We start from the raw sequence: 17,010 nt of genomic DNA on the forward strand, positions 1-17,010 counted from the left end.
AGGCAGAGGAGACAAGAGTTCAAATTCAAGTAAGTGAGAGGCAGACAGTGCTGCTGAGGCTAGGCTTGTCAGAGATGGGGCTTACCACTTCACCCTTCAGGACACAGCAATTTCATGAAGGTGGACAGGCCATCATGGATGAGGGATGCACAGAAAGAGGGAGCACACAGCAGAAAAAGGGAAGGGGAGAAGTTCAGCAATCAGTTGAAGCAGGAAAATAAAACTCCATCAGGCTTAAAATTCCACAACACACCCACAGATCCATGACCCGTTACTAAGACAGGGAGGAAAAGGGAAATATGAGAAGCAGTCACAGCCAATATTTTAAGATACCAAAATATAGAACTTAAGCAGGAGAGTTTAAGGAGGGGACTTACAAAAATATATCCTAATAGTCATTACTAGAAATGCCAAACCTAATCAAAAATAAGTGAAGGTTAATGCAAAGCAAAGCAATTAAAAGGGAGGGGGGCTTTTATTTTTATTTTATTTTATTTTATCAGCCTTGTTTGCTTTTGCAGAAGGAAATTTCATTCAATAAAAACTGCACTTTGTTTTGTGCTTTTTGGTAAAGCTGAGTGAACCAAGTATATGGTTGGAATAGAAAACAGGAGTCATTCTGCTAAGGATTTGAGGAAATTAGATGCCTAAGGGAGGAGACACAAGAGTGTCTGGGTGTGGGGCATTCCTTCTAATTACTCCTATCTTTGAAGAGTCCAAATGAAAATGAAAGAAGTGCATATTTCTCAATCGCTTTTTTTCTTTGCATTGCTGGGACTGAACTTAAAGCTTCTCACATGTTAACATGCTCTACACACTGAACTATTCCTCTAGCCCTTCAATCAGTTTTAATACAAGGGTCTCCCTCAAGCTTGAAATAAAAAAGGCAGATTTTGTGCAATTCTTACAGCAGGCTTGAGAGGTCTGAATACTTCTTTTTTATCTTCTGGTTTCTTTGCTGCATTTTCAAGGCGCTGGGATGGAGAACCTTCAGATTTAGATGATGCTGAAAAGTTCAAGGGAGATATGTAAATATACAGATGCATGGCGCAGCACTGCCCCAGCTTGCTAGACTTCTGTTTCTCTCTGCGTAACCCCCCATTCCAACTACTGTGGGTCCTGCTCACTGCAGGGTCTCCACATGCAATATGAAACCTCAGGTTAAAAAAAAATGTAGGCACATTGCAGTAGTAGCTGCTCTGGTACCTGCACACGCTGCCAATGTATGGCTCTCAAGTAAGATAAAGAACACAGTAAAGGGAGTTTTCACTGTTTATTATTGGGCAATCAACCAATCCTGATGATAGTGTAGAACACAGAGTCCAACCTAGAAGAAAGGGTTCAAATCCTAGTAGCTGATTACATTGGGCAAGACAGTTAGTTGCACTCAATTGCAAAGTGTGCATGGTGCTACATGAATGTAAAACTAGCTCTCTCTCAAATTCAAAATCTAGCCCTTTCTGATTAAAATTACAGTGACTACTTCTATTATTTGCAATCTATAATAAAGCATTGTTTGGTGATATGCAACTATATGTAAGCTACAGGTCTTTACAGATCAAGGACTTCTAATACACTCATTACAGCCATTTGTTCATAAAGAAAATATAAGGGAAAGATAATGTACATCTCACTCTGAAGCGTTCACCAGAGCCACTCTGGGACCCAGGGTGGGACCCTGGCTGGGATCCTGAGTTGCTGGACCCTGAGGAGCTTCCACTGCCTGGCCTGGGCACCAGCTTCTCCACTCTCTCCCACAGGAGCCTGGGCTCAATACTACTGTGAGCAAAAGAAGAGAACACATCAACTTATAAAGCCAAATTATAAATATGTGTGTGTGATTCATGAAATGTAGCAATGAAAGAATGACATATACACAGCATTTAACATAAAATGTAACAAGTTCTAATTATTTTATTCATGAATCTTATCACAGATATGTTAACAAACCATAAAATGCTAGATAGTACTTCACTAACATAACCTAAAATCTTTATCAGGTGACATGAATCAAACTGTTCCATTTACAACTATCAACATTTCTATCTTAACTACAGACCCAATTCTTAATACTCTGAAAAGCATTATGCACACAACTACACAGAAAATTGTCTTCTGCCTCTATGTTGCTCTTGCCACACATCACAGCACTCATGACAAATACTCCTTTGAACTATTGGAGTAATGTTATAGAAAGCATAGCCTGGGGGGGATTTCCCACTATGGGCACACCCAAAGCACACATTTGTTGGCGAAGAGTTTATAACAAACATAATCACAAAGATTGCCAAGTCCTCTCTGGTTGTCAGTACTAAGGATTTAGATAGTTAAGTTAGTTAATTAGTTTGTTTCTTTTCAGATTCTGAGTTATTATCCATCTAATCACTTGAACCTCAGAGGTTCAGTGGTGATCAAGTTACAAAACACTCAACAATAGTCTCTTCACCCTGTATAGTACTAGCAAAGGGCACTTTCTGCAATGATGAAATTCTGAGCAAACTTCACAGCTACTAGGTTCACATGAAAGCAAAACTTAAAACGTGGCAGGTGCAAGCAGAGAAAGTGTTGATTTTATTTCATATTAAGCTAAATTCAAATTTAACATGGCTCATGTGGCTAATAGCTATTGCATTAGGCAGAGACCCTGAAAATTATATTATTCAATCAATTCACTAGTTTACTGCCAACTGCTGAGTAACCAGCATCTTTTCTTTAGTTACCCATTCATAATTTCACTACTAGTTCAAAAGCTTTACAATGTCTTTTTTATTTTTTTATTTTGCTTTATTTGAGAGAGGAAAAGAGAATGGGTGCGCCAAGGCCTTCAGCAGCTGCAAATGAATTGGACTCATGCACCACCTTGTGCATCTGACTTAAGTGGGTCCAGGGGAATCAGAACCTGGGTTTGGCTTCACAGGCAAACACTTTAGCCATTAAGCCCTATAATTTCTTTTAGAGAGAAAACTTCTTCAAATTACAAGTCTCTCAGAACTTCTCCCCGATCCACTGTTCTCTCTGCTTACAGAGAGATGATTTCACTTCTGTATTACTGCATTACCTATTCAGATTCAAATCCTCTTTTTACTATAGATCAATTTGATGTTATTCATGTTAATGGGTTTTACAGTTAAGTATATGTGGTATAAAACTGATCATCTTTTTGCCCCACAACTTCTATGTTGAGGGGACCACTTTTATTAAAACATGGGAGACTGCATAGCACAGCTATCCCCAAGCTTTACTCTTCTTTTACCTGGTAGAGTTTCTCTGTCCTGCCTGGTTATTCTGCTGTCCACTGCCCTGCAGTGGAGAATCCCGGCGGGATAAAACAGGGGAACGAGATGTTGTTCTCACAGGAACCTTTAGATAGAAAATACAGAAATTAAAATACTGAAAACATGCGATGGACAACAAAGATTTCCTTAACAATACATATTTAAGACAGTCCTCCTCACTTGACCTTTCTGTCTCCACATTTCCCCAGTCCCACCCCTTCACTGATACAATGGGGAAGAAATTTTAATCAAAGCATCCAAGGAGCCAAGACAGTCTTTCTATACTCCTGTAACATTTAAATGATGTTTGGACTGAAGCTAGTGGCAAGAACATACAAGAGCACTTTGCTGAGATAATGTAGAATTAGGAAAATAAGCTCAAAGAAACCAAACAATGATCTACAAATGGATCAGCAAGAAGCAAAGACTGGCAGGAAGCAAGAAAATATTCAGAGGAAGCATACTCCAAAGGGAGGGAAAATACACTAAAATGTGTCCCTTTGATTTAATTTTGCCATTTACTAAAAAACAAAGCCCTCAACTTTAAAAGAAAAAAAATCATTTTTCATTTCATTTTTCCTTATAAATCTTTTCTGAAATTTTTGTTATAGTAATAATATAACCTCTATATAAATTTAAGAATTATGGTTTTATTTGTCTTAGAAGGATATTATTTACAGATTTTCCTCTTAAGTCAGTTTATTAGTGAAAGCTATTTAGTAACAATAAAAAGCTAATTTGACCACTGACTAAATATAATTACATAAAATATGGAACTTTCTCCCCATCATAGAAAGTTCCTTTGAAACTTCATTGCCCCTTTAATTCTGGTAAATTCCCCATACCCATAATCAAAATAAATCATTATATTTAAAATACAACAAGAAAAGCAGCACACGTCTGTCTTTCTGCTCTTACCCTTGGAGGCACCTCGTCACTGTCTGATCTAGACCAAGCCTTTTGGGTGGGGTCGGGTACCTCTGACTTAGAGTCAGAGCTCTGATTGAGCACCTCACTGCGGGAAGGTGGACATGGGTCCTGAGAACGAAGATGGTGGTGTGCAAATTTGGGAGGAGAAGGGTCACTGAAGGAATGGGATCGCGAGACAGGGGAAACATTGTTCTTGAGTGATGCCAGGTGGGACCACTGTACCTTACAAGAAAACAAAACACAAAACATTCAATGCGTTCTGCATAAAACTAGATTTTCTGGTCAATACCAAACTTGAACCAGGAACTGGCACAAGTGGAATGAAAACCAAAGGTAGTACAGTATTGAGTAAGCAAAGCAGTAAATCAGTTACACTTCTGAGTAAAGAGATAGTCTGTGGAGCACAGTCAGTAGAAAAGAGAAAATGGACATTCAGAGAGCTAGAATCCAGACCAAACCGCAGGCAGCAGTAGAGATGAAGAACTGCTGAAAGGAGGTGATATACTACATGCACACCCATGTCTGAACAGAGAAAGGCAGACAATCACAAGATGAAGATACTGAACAGAAAGCCTACCTACTACCCTCACAAGGCCAGGAAATATGAGGTTTCACAGCAAAAAACAGCAGCATGACACATTTAGCAAGAAAACACAAACCTCTCATGTTTTGGCAGACTATAATAATATATCTTAAAACAACCAACTTTAAAAATACGTCAATATTTTTTTTCTTATTTCTTTCAAATTGTAAAACATAGAAAACCTAGTTGTATTTATATATTTTCATACTGGCTAAAAAATGGAATTGTGAGCTCTTTAAAAATACTCAACACTGGGCTAGAGATGGCTTAGTGGTTAAGGTGTTTGCCTAAGGACATCGGTTCAATTCTCCAGGGCCCTCATAAGCCAGATACACAAGGGGGCACATGCATCTGGAATTCGTTTGCAGTGGCTGGAGGTCCTGGCATGCCCATTCTCTCTCTCTTTCTCTCTAAAATAAATAAATAAATATATATATTTAAAAAATTATTTAACACCATAAAATACCTAAATTGGGTACTATTAGAATATTCCTCTTATTTGAGAATTTAAGAAATGGTGAATTATTTGTCAACTACAATGATTCAGTTGCTTTTAAATTATAAAAACAATCTTTGAAATAATCTATAAAATATTTCTAACACACTTTATCTTGTTTCAAAGTACTTGTTCAAAATTGTAACTTGGAGGAAAGAGTGACTATTTCCAAATGGGACATTCATTAATCACGAACTGAAAACAATTCTATATAATCCCCAAAAGTCTCGTATTCTATGGTTAGTAGCTAACAACTGGGCAACATTTTCCATTTGTGTTAAGTTCCATTTTCAGAACAACATGCTTTTATCTTGTACTCATGAGATACACCAGGCACTGAGGAACGATGCAAAGTTAAGGAGCAAGAGTCACCCAGCCTCTTCTGCTAGTCTGGTTCCCTAACTTCCTCTGGGAACCACATAATCCCATACACCCTTTACCCCAGTCCTGCTCCTCTCCTTTCTTTTTAACACCTCCTTGTAAAAGCTTCCACTGTCCACATTCACACTCTTGTGAATGAATCTGTCACAGCTGGGCTGCTACTTCCATCTCAAAAACACCAACTTTTATCCTAAGAGACACATAATAATCAAAGCTTAGGAATCTGTTTCCAAGAGTCTGGATTTGCACAGCAGCAAGGAAGAATGTCGAAATACCATTTTCAGATAAAGAGCAGGTTTGCTACTACTCTCTTTCCTAGCTTCTCTTCAGAATATGGTGCAGGCCCACCTGCTCCCTGACCTCCTTTGTGGAATCTATACCTAACTGTTTTGGATCTTGGATAATTTGGTAAAAATAAATAAGTAAATAAAATAAACAAAAATAAAGTAAAAAGCTACTTTCCTTAGAAAAATCTGCACTTTAGACAGGTAATTCCAAGGCTTAAGTAGATTGCTCAATCATTAAAGTATTTGTTGTAAAGGCATAAGGACCTAACTAAATTCAATCCCCAGAACCCATGTAAAAACTACAGGGTTTGGTGGGGCACATGCTTATAATCCATGCTGGGTAGACAGAGACAGGAAGATCTCTGCAACTCACTAGCTAGAGGATCTGTCATAGTTGGTGAGCTCCAGGACAATGAGTCTGTCTCAAAAAGAGATGGCAGACATGCAGACACATACAGGCAGGCACGTGTACACGTGCAAACATGCATACACACACACACAAAATGGAATTTCAGGAGAATCCTTGGCTCCCAAAGGTCCGCTGAAGGGACTGCCAGGAACCAGAGATCACAGAGGTAAAGCATTTCCTTTTAAAATGCTTGGGAGAAAGGTTCTGGCTTTTCTCTGTGTGCTTACAAAACTAACCCCCTCTAATAACGAAATGAAAAATATGAAAAACAAGGAACATCTAGGGTAGGGAAGGACAGAAAACAAAAAACAAGAAAAACAGAAATTACTAACTCTAGTTATTTTTAATGAGGCCAATAAAAATCCTTCACAAAAAAAGAAGCTGTCTTTCCCTACTCCTGATTGCTTGTCCTCTTTGGTCTACAGATAGTGTTGCTCATCTCCTCTGAATGTGACAGTGAGCTAGATGTGGCCCATGGGCCACCACATGAGTCTTCACCATGGCAAAGCTGGCTGTAGCTACCTGTGGCTCCGCTGGTCTCTGCAGGGCAGGATGCACAGACTCTGAGTTGCCATTGGAAAAAGACTCTGATCGAGAAGGCACTGGTGGCTCCAAAATTCTGCCTGTCTGCTTAGACTGGGCTTCAGGGGAGCTGTGGTTAGTTTTCCTAAATCTATCTTCCACCTGTATCAGAGAATTAGAAGACATAACTCCGTATTAGTGGGAAGAAAAGAGAGATGTTGAAGAAAGTCTACAAACTAAAGAGAAGTTTTCTGTTTTCTTCATCTACAAGAAGACAAAGAAGGCAGTAGGTATGAGTGGAGGAGAGACAGATACAGCAGGGCTTGCTTGGGTTTGAAATAGAAGAAAGAAAATCAGGAAAATTAAACGAAGCAGTCTCTAAAATCTCCTCAGTGCTAAGTTTAAAGGCTATATTCACTGTGACAATCAACTAAACAATTTTTTTAAAGACTATCACCAAGAATCTAAGACAAATTTTATTCCCAAAAGCAGCTCTGTGAAGGCATACACAGAAGAAGGGTGCCACCTATAGGCCAGGATTCAACACTCCAGGAAGTAGACCAGCCCTCCTGCCTAGATCCCAGAACAGTACTTTACTATATGCTATTCTGATGCTCCTCTAATCCAAATGCACTGACCAATCCAGTAACAAACTGGGCTAAAGGAATGCTTCACCCAAAAACTAGTCTTAGACCAGGCCACCATTCCTGTCACTGACATTTGACAAAGTGATGATGTCATGCAATCTTTTTTGTTTGTTGGTTTAGTTTAGCTTCCAATTCTGCTAAAAGAAATAAACCACAGGGTTTATGGAAAAAGCATGATCTAAATGGGATCCTTAGGCAAATCTTCCACTAGTCTTCCACTCAGGTCATAGTGCCAAGACCCTTTTGGCATTGATACTGCAGAGCTCTGAATAATTACTTTTCATAACAAAATAGGACCAACATCTAAGCAATGAAGGAAAGAATATACCTCACGAGCTCTGTCAGTAGGATCATAGTGGGCTTTGGGCTCGGGAGCATAAGTTGACTTGCTCCTGTCCTGCTGTGGTGGCTGCTGCTGCTGCGAGTGCTGCGGATGCGGCCTCCTGTGGTCATGCTGTAGAGACAGGAGATATGCTTGTTCTTGTTGCAACTGCCTCTGGAGCCTCTCTGCCTGCCGGTGCTCCTCCATCTCCCGCCATCGGCACTCCTTGGAGAGGGAGAGGATAATACTGAATCTATGGGACACTGGAGAGCTCACCTTTTCTCTGAATTTTTGTGACTCTTATTTAAAGATAATACTTTTCCCCTTGTTTGACAATAAAGCAAGATGGTTGAAATTTTAAATAATGTTATTACCTGTGGAAAGATCTGACAATTCTTCCTAACTGTAACATGTAACATCACTGGACACAGTAAAAGGTAGGTAGGTAGGTAAGGGAGTGTGTGTGTGTGTGTGTGTGTGTGTGTGTGTGTGTGTGTGTTGAACCTATAGCCCTTAGCATTTTAGTGTGATCGACGAATGCCAAGTTCTGTTTAAAACACTGCCTATCTACTAAACAAGAATAGAATAGTGAACATACTAACAGGAAATAAATAAATGAAATCCACCTTGCACTGTGCCTAAGCAGTATGATCACAGAGGACGTCTCCATTTGAGTCTGGCTGCCCACAGCAAAATCAAAAAAGGTCTGGAGATCACCATGGCCTGTCAACTCAGGGGAGGGACAAACAAGCCCTATCACTAGGGAACAGGACAGAGGTGGGGCGTTACCAGTAACATGGCCTGCTCCTGGAGCAGCTGCTGCTGAAGAATTTCCAAGTGCCGCTGCTCCTCTTCTAGCTGTCGCCTGATATACTCCTGTCACACAGAAATCACCCAGCAATCAATTTACCCAAAAGGAAAGCATCACAATCATCTGAGTGGATCACCAAGAACCACTTCTCCAATCATCTTGCGATAATTAACTTAGTAATGAATACTAATCTTGAAACATTCTAAAGCTATGGAATTTTCCAAGAACTTTAATTGACCAATAAGACACAGAGTCTTATACATTTTATGTAGCAGTGCCCGAAGCATTTCAGGTAGAACACTACTGCCATATACAATATAGAATTTGGAAAAAGATGCCTTCCTTTTAAGGATGATGGACTCCAGAGAAACTGGAGTTTAAATAAAGGATTAAAGAAATCTGATTAGTAAATATCTGCTAGTTAGGCACAATTTATGAGCACAGATCAACAGTTTTGAAACCTAAAACTCAGAGCTATTTAGAATTGAAGCAAAGCAAATATAATTTGTGCTTTCTCAAAGGATTGAGAAGGTACCTAAAATGACTACATTCTGAAGGACACGGACATGGGCAACTGGTTGCAAATACAATGACCCGCATTCTTGGTCATAAGCTCATGTGTATGTACGTGCATGTGTACATGTGTATATAGGGTGAAGGGGATGAGTATGGCTTTTTTACAATGAAAAGAGAATGATCAACCTGCATTACAATGAAATTAGGTAAACATACCTAAAACATAATACACAAAGACACTACATTAGCATGTGAATATCCCTGGGTTCAATTCACAATACTCCCCTCCCACCACACACACACATATACAACCCAATATTTAAGTTACAGGCATATTATTTGGACAGGGAAATCAGGAGACCCTGACCACAGTTCCATCTAAGAACAGCTTATAATATATTACATACTTTCAACTTCCTATTTGCTCAATTTCTTCATTTGAGAAATAGGTATTGAAAAATCTTCCCCATCTCTCAGGGGTTTTGTATGAGGATCAAATATGAAATAGATACAAGAAACAGAAGCTTCCTTCTTTTTGACAGAGAAAAAACTGCCAACCTGCTCAAGACAGATAGAAAAATAAGGGACATACAGAAAAATTGTTCTCTGAAATCCAGGTTATGTTTTCACAATATTGACCACCGACCATACTCTTGTCTTACGGCAAATACCTTTAAAAAATCAGCCATAGATATGGGTTGAATAGATGTCCTAGATAATCCATCTTTCTGGTCAGAAGAATGCTGGATAACAGAAATCATGGCATGCAAATGCCCCCAGGAGCTCTTATCTTACAAAGCAAACTGGCCCCCCCTGCTGCCCCCAAAATGCCAACCTTGACAACAGCTTATTTAAAAGGCCACTGAAAAAGATGCTGGTTCTGACCTAAGTACCAAATCCCTTTCTTTTCTATCTGACCCTCCACAATCATGCTATTCTAACAACTGCCTGTGCAATGGTTATGTGGCCCTACACAATTATCTAAGAAAAGAAAAGGAACTTGACTCATTTCTTCTTTGAACAAAGTTATTAAATCTAACTTTAAAGATCAAGTTGGTATACCATCTATTTTCTGCCTTCAAACCACAAGGATATTTGGAAACAAAAATCACATTCTATCTATCCATAAATGTTCCAACATATAAACACAAATATAGACACTTACATGAGAATGAGATGTGTCCTACAAGGTTACCAGAGAATTATTATTTAGAAATAGAAATATTTAAAGAAACAGAGAAAGACTGATTGTTTTAAAGAGGGGTACAGAACACTTCCCATGCACACAGTCTTAACAGCTGCCACAATGGCACAAAGAGGAAGCACTATCATCATGTCCTCTTATCGCAGTTACACATAAGAATTATCCCTTGGAATTTCTTTTCTTTGGGGGGGGGGGATAGGGTTTCACTTTAGCCCAAGCTGACCTGGAATTCATTACATGGTCTCAGGGTGGCCTTGAGCTCACGGTGATCCTTCTGCCTCCCAAGTTCTGGGACTAAAGGCACACCTGGCCCCTCGGAATTTCTTAAAAGCTGGCATTTCACCAATGTGCAGCCTCCAGGTATAAACATGATCAAAACATTAATAAACCATAATAAACAAACACTACAGTTAACCAGTCAATAATATGAATATGGTTATATAAATTATAGCACTGAAGCTGTAGGTCAACACTGGAGAGCATGCAGATCCGAGTCTCAGAGGACTCATGAGGTCCATGAGCAGTGTCAAGGACAGTAGCTGGATTCCTCACATTTGGAAATGAAAACTATGGTTTGAAAATACGTAAAAATAGGAACTCCAAGTATTAAGTTGCCTCCCATTTATGTCACCTTCTTCACTCAAAGCTCAAAACAAAGACTGATAAATCCAAAACAGGAAAGGTAAAGAAGCTGGGCAGTTAAGTGGCTTAGGAAACAAAGAAACATAAATGCCTGCATACTTAACACTAATTCAATCTTGTAACTATTATGAAGACCTGACTTTTTTTTGGCTGAAACACAAAATAATGGCTGTCGATGCTAAAAATATATAATTGCATTGACGTCTATATTATAATATTCATTTACCTACTACATGTTTTAAGCATTTCTCCTTAGAAAATTCCTTTACAGTAGATTTCTAATATCTTTGTTTTAAAATGTTAATCATGTATCTGGGATTCACAGCTTTTAAGCCAAGCCTGAAAGATACATTTAGAAATCTGTCATAGTATGTAGAGCTCACTTAGCTGGCTTCAAATGTGTAACACTTTAGATTCTTTTGCAAGATATGAAACTTGAGTTATTAATATGCTTCCAATGGGTTTAACCATTTTAAAATGTTTAAGTTCTGAGTTTCTACACATGTGTATTCATGTATGTGCATGAGCTTTGGGGCGAAGTCCCTAGCTCTAGAATGTAATCCATTTCACAGGTGAACAGCTCATTCTTTGTGAACTAACCTGTTCTCTTTCAACTCTTCTTTTCTCTTCTTCTGCCCGCCTCCTCTCTTCTTCTTCTTTGCGCCTTCTTTCCAATTCTTCTAGACGCCTCTTTTCTTCTTGTTCTCTTCTTCGCTGTTCACGCTCCTGCTGCCTTCTAGCTTCGCGTTCTCTTCTTTGTTGCTACATTAAGTAGAAATGTGTAATTACTAGAGAACTGCCAGATGTGGTTCTCATGACAGTCTGTTGACCAACAGTTACAAGTAGGTGCTAATCAGGATCCCATCTCCACTGGCCAGTTATGTCTACACTGTCTTTTAGCCCCTTACCTAGCAGCATCTCCATAGCTACTGGCCGAAGATGCAATGTTTTTGTAAATCCATACAGGGTTTGATTTCACTCTGGGTAGCAACCATCCTCACAGCTCACTGTACCACCTCAGTCAAAGGACTTCACATTCTTTATTTGTGAGTACCATTATGAGAGTTATCTAGGTCCCTTAAATCATAATAAAAAGAGGGGAAAAAAAAAAACAGAAAAGAACAAAGAAGGAAGCCAAAGAATTTCTCAACAGAGAGAAACATGTATTAAAAAAAAGAAAGAATCAATAGCAGCAGAGAATAACAAGCACTATCATCCTTACTAGGAACATTACCAAACTACCAATGAGCACATGCTCAGTACTTATACTACAGGCCTGGCTTGTTGTTTTTTATTCCAGTTACTTATCTAATATAATTCTGCTTTCAACTCTATGTAGTCAGTATTGGTTAGTCAGATAAAAACAAAAAAAGGGGGAGGGAGCAAAGAAACAATTATACAATCTTAATGTTTCCACTAACTTCAGATAACTCAAGTTTCCAGACATCATATTAATGTGACCAAGCAAGGAATGCAGAACACACACTTTGATAAATATAGGATTTTTTAAACTTATAAATACATAAAATGTTTAAGGTAAGTGGAACAGGCTCTTCAGAAACATTACTATGAACCATGGAATACCAGTAGGGACACTAGAGAAAAGAAATGGGGATAGGACCCATGGAAGTCTGTGAACGAAGAGGTACAAGACATATTCTTCGAACACCATCAACAGTTGGTATTTAATGTGGGAACACTAAAAAATCATTTTCTTCTAAGTAGTGAGTGAAAAGAATCACTGCTTTTCAAAAGATATGGACTTATCTTCCCTTTGTGCCACTCTGAGGTGTGGGCCAATGGTACAATGAGATGACAAGACAAGAGCAACAGGAGGGGAGTGAAGTACTAAGATGGTTTGTCTCCCTACACTGTGGTCTTCAAAAATGATCAAGATAATACACTCAAGTGCAAAAACAACAATTTTAAATTTTATTTAGATTTTTAATTAATCCTTTTGAAACTGCTATCTTGATGATTTTATAATATAAAACAGCTGGGTGTGGTGGCACACACCTTTAAACCCAGTCCTTGGAATGCCAAAGCAAAAGGATAGTGAGCTTGAGACCAGCCTACAACTACAAAGCCCAGGCTAGAGCAAGACCTAACCTCAAAAAACAAACAAACAAACAAACAAACAAAAGAATGATCAATAACATAAAACAATTCATAAGTAGACATATCTCAGGTGTTTTGATTAGAATATAAAACAAGTCATAAGTAAACATATCTCAGGCATTTTGTTTGGTTTTACTTGACTTCAAGGGCTCAGTGTGGATGGGAAGATGTCTCAGTGGGCTAAGTATTTACAGGGACAAGCATGAGAACCTGAGTTTGGATCTCCAGAACCCATGTAAATTGTGGATATAGTGGCATGTACCTGCAATCCAAGTACTGGGTAGGCATAGATAGGGCTTACTAGCTAGTGAATCTAGACAAATCAATGAGCCTCAGGTTCAGTGGAGACCCTGTCTCAAAAACTAAGGTGGAGAGTAACTGCAGAAACACCTAGCACTCTGGCCTCTATACACATGCATAAACATATGCAGCACTGCACACAAGTACACAAAAACATATGAATGCACACACACAAAAAATATATTAATTATTTACTTGGGAGAGAGAAAGGCAGAGAGAGAGAGAGTGGGCATACCAGGTCCATGCACCACCTTATGCATCTGGCTTATGTGGATACTGAGGAACTGACCCTGGGTCCTCAGGCTTCACAGGCAAGTATCTTAACTGCTAAGCCATCTCTCCAGCCCTAACTCCCGTTTTTGTTCCCAAGGAATGAATGCTATCAAAGCTTGCAATTATTCCCATAGACTGACTTATTTTCTTTCCTTCTTTCCTTCCTTCTTCCCTTTCTTCCCTCCTCTCTCTCTAAGCTGCTCTACCTGTGACTAAAGACTAAGAACAAGACCTATCCTTATTCCACCACTGTGACTTTTCCCATCTGCTACAATGAGTCTGTCAATGTAGAAATTTGTATTTTTTTTTTTATTTTGATTTGGTTGGTTTTGAGTTTATCTGAAGCAGATCTGGTTGTGTAGCCCTGGCAGTCTTTGAACTAGTGACCCTCCTGCCTCAGCCTCTGGAGTACTGATATCAGAGGTATATGCCACTACACCTGACAGAAGAAACTTACATTCCATAGTTCTGAAAACTTTGTTTGAACTGTTTCCTGTATGTTCTTCCTATCATATTCGCTCCCTAAAATGCCTATTAAATGGAAGTTGGACCTCCTAGAATGAGTATTTATCTTTTTGTCTATTATCCATCAATTTTACTTTTTAAAAAATTACCTTTATTTTTATTTATTTTGGAGACAGAGAGCGAGCATGTGTGTGTGTATGTGTGTTCATGGGCACATCTGGGCCTCCTGCCACTGCAAAGAGACTCCAGATGCATGTGCCACTTTGAACATTTAGGGAATCAAATCCAGGCTGGCAGGCTTTCTAAGCAAGTGCCTCTAACAGCTGAGCAACCTATTTCCCAGCCCCCAAATCTTCTCCTTTTGTCGCTATTTTCTGTGAGTTTTGATATAAAATTTTTTTCAAAAAAAAATCTTTATTTTAATTTTATGAATTTTATTGTTCTCTGAATATACTTTCTTTTCTAAGTATGTATGTGGGAGATGATCTTCTCTATTCCCTACATTATCTCTACTTCCTTCAGGATCTCTTCCCTCTACTGCTGGGGACCAAAGCCAGGGGCTTATACATGCAAGTCAAAAGAAGCACTGTACCCGAGTTCCCTTTTCTACATATTTTGAATTCTTTCATATTACATCCCCCAGTGTCTTTATCTTGGCTGTGCACTTAAAGACACAAAAGAAGCAAGCAACAAAGGGTATGTAGATGGGTGATACCTGATAACATTTATCATTTAGTTGGAGTTTTATTTCCTTTTACTATTCAGGAATCTCCAGAAAGGAACTTTCATAATATTCTGGTCATCCTCCCAACAATCCAAGGGAGTTGAATGAAGTGTGGGAAGAAGGAAAAAGAGGTGACATTTGTAGAAGTATGGCTGCCAGTACTGTGGAAGATCAATGAGGCCATCTCCTATAATTACATTGATTAATTTTTACATTTGCATTAAATGCCATTCTCCTCTCTCTCCCACTGCCTGCATATTCAGATATGTCTCTGTTGTTCCTTTTCTCGTGCAGAATACCTTTATTCTAGCTGAAGAGGAGAAACAGAAGCTAAATTAAAACAGTGGGAAAGCCCACTGTCTTCTCTTACCCTTGGACTCTCTTCATGTATTCCCCTCCTTCTACAATCTCCTGCTGTCAGTCCCACCTACTATTGCCACCATTTCTTACTCAATAAAATGATAAATGAATAAATTAAAATGAGCCCATTTCCAGGCACTAATTTTTACAATTTGATCTCCTCTCTTTGTCATGCCCTTGTTTATACTATTTTTTAGGGCCATTTCAGTGAAATTGCTCAATGAAAAGTTTTGTTCAATTGTTCTTCAAAGTCAACATAATAAAATTTCCCTTGGTTACTTTAATAATCAAAATGTTTAAGTTTAACTCACATATACTATCAAAAGGAAGGGAAAGCAAGCAAACATCTTAAAACCATGCAAAAGTTTTAATTTTCAAAACTCAATTATCAACTGAAAGCTTCCAAAAGACTTTTTCATCTTTGTTCTATGTGAAATTTTTTAAGAACTTCTTGAGTGTTGGATTATTTCTTATTCATCCCCCTTGCCTATAGTAAAACACCCTTATAAGAGGATGTATGTTACCTTTTTGGGGGAAGGGAAGTTACTGAAGATTGAACCCAGAACTTGACACAGGCTAAGTACACACTCTACTACTACTAAGCTATCTCTCACAGCCTGCTTATTACTTTTTGAATTAAATCAAAACCTTATACCAAGCACATAGCATCCCAGACAAAAACTGCTGTGATCTTAGCATTCAAATGAATTCAAACAAATTAGCATTCAAAGTATTAAAAAAATCAAGAATCCATTCAGAAATGAAATCTAATCAAATACTAAAACAGGGACTGGGTAGATAGCTTCGTTTTTTGTTTTTTTTTTTTTAATTTTATTTATTTATTTGAGAGCGACAGACACAGAGAGAAAGACAGGTAGAGGGAGAGAGAGAGAATGGGCGCGCCAGGGCTTCCAGCCTCTGCAAACGAACTCCAGATGCGTGCGCCCCCTTGTGCATCTGGCTAACGTGGGACCTGGGGAACCGAGCCTCGAACCGGGGTCCTTAGGCTTCATAGGCAAGCGCTTAACCGCTACGCCATCTCTCCAGCCCGATAGCTTCGTGTTTTAAAGGAACTTGCTTGCAAAGCCTATCAGTACAGGCTCAATTGTCCAGTCATCATGTAACATGTAAAGCTAGACACAAAGACTAGAGCAAGCATCTACTGTTAAAAGTGGCAAGAGACTGTGGCATATGCATAAGTAAATAAAGTAAGGAAATAAAAGAATTTTTAACAGCTTTATTTCTCAAGATATCAAATCCTTTGAAGTAGTCTACACTGGTTTCTGTACCCAGAGATCTCAATTCCAAGAGTACAGTTTCAAATGGCTACTAAATCTTTATATGCACGCACACATACATGTACACACATGTGGATGCACATGTACCACGGCACAAGTGTGGAGGTCAGACAACTGTAAAGCTTCTACTACACTATTCTCACATTGCCACCATGCACACAGACAAATTGGCCCATGAAGACTCTTGGCTCTGCTTCTCATTTGCCATCAGAAGGTTGGGATCATGGGAGCACGTGCTCCTTTGACTCTGGCTTTATGTGGGCACTGGGGAGGATGAAACTTGGGTGGCAAAACCTTTAACCACTGAACCATTCCCCAGGCCAACTGGCCATAAATTAACAACCCTTTTCTTTCCAGAGACATAATTAGGATTTCAAATGTTTGATTCATCCATTCTAGAAATATTCAGTAATGATTAAAAATAAGTCCCAGGGATGGAGAGATGGC

General features: G+C 38.9%; 1 protein-coding gene across 50 annotated transcripts in view; it reads right to left on the reverse strand.

Moving 5' to 3' along the window:
- The window catches only part of Map4k4 (mitogen-activated protein kinase kinase kinase kinase 4), a 223,178-nt gene that overhangs the window by 21,108 nt on the left and 185,060 nt on the right, over window positions 1–17,010 (reverse strand). For 4 of the 50 annotated variants that reach the window (XM_045147021.1, XM_045147006.1, XM_004651772.2 and 1 more), the window contains exons 13-21: window positions 11,626–11,787; window positions 8,642–8,728; window positions 7,859–8,077; window positions 6,884–7,045; window positions 4,194–4,427; window positions 3,254–3,360; window positions 1,628–1,779; window positions 909–1,006; window positions 86–94 (exon numbers count right to left, since the gene is read on the reverse strand). In XM_045147021.1, coding sequence (XP_045002956.1) covers window positions 86–94; window positions 909–1,006; window positions 1,628–1,779; window positions 3,254–3,360; window positions 4,194–4,427; window positions 6,884–7,045; window positions 7,859–8,077; window positions 8,642–8,728; window positions 11,626–11,787 — 1,230 coding nt within the window. The remainder of the gene's footprint in view (window positions 1–85; window positions 95–908; window positions 1,007–1,627; window positions 1,780–3,253; window positions 3,361–4,193; window positions 4,428–6,883; window positions 7,046–7,858; window positions 8,078–8,641; window positions 8,729–11,625; window positions 11,788–17,010) is intronic. The other 46 variants (XM_045147035.1, XM_045147016.1, XM_045147036.1 and 43 more) reach the window with 28 other exon arrangements.

The sequence above is a fragment of the Jaculus jaculus genome, chromosome 4 (assembly GCF_020740685.1).
Source record: "Jaculus jaculus isolate mJacJac1 chromosome 4, mJacJac1.mat.Y.cur, whole genome shotgun sequence".
NCBI classification, from domain to species: domain Eukaryota; kingdom Metazoa; phylum Chordata; class Mammalia; order Rodentia; family Dipodidae; genus Jaculus; species Jaculus jaculus.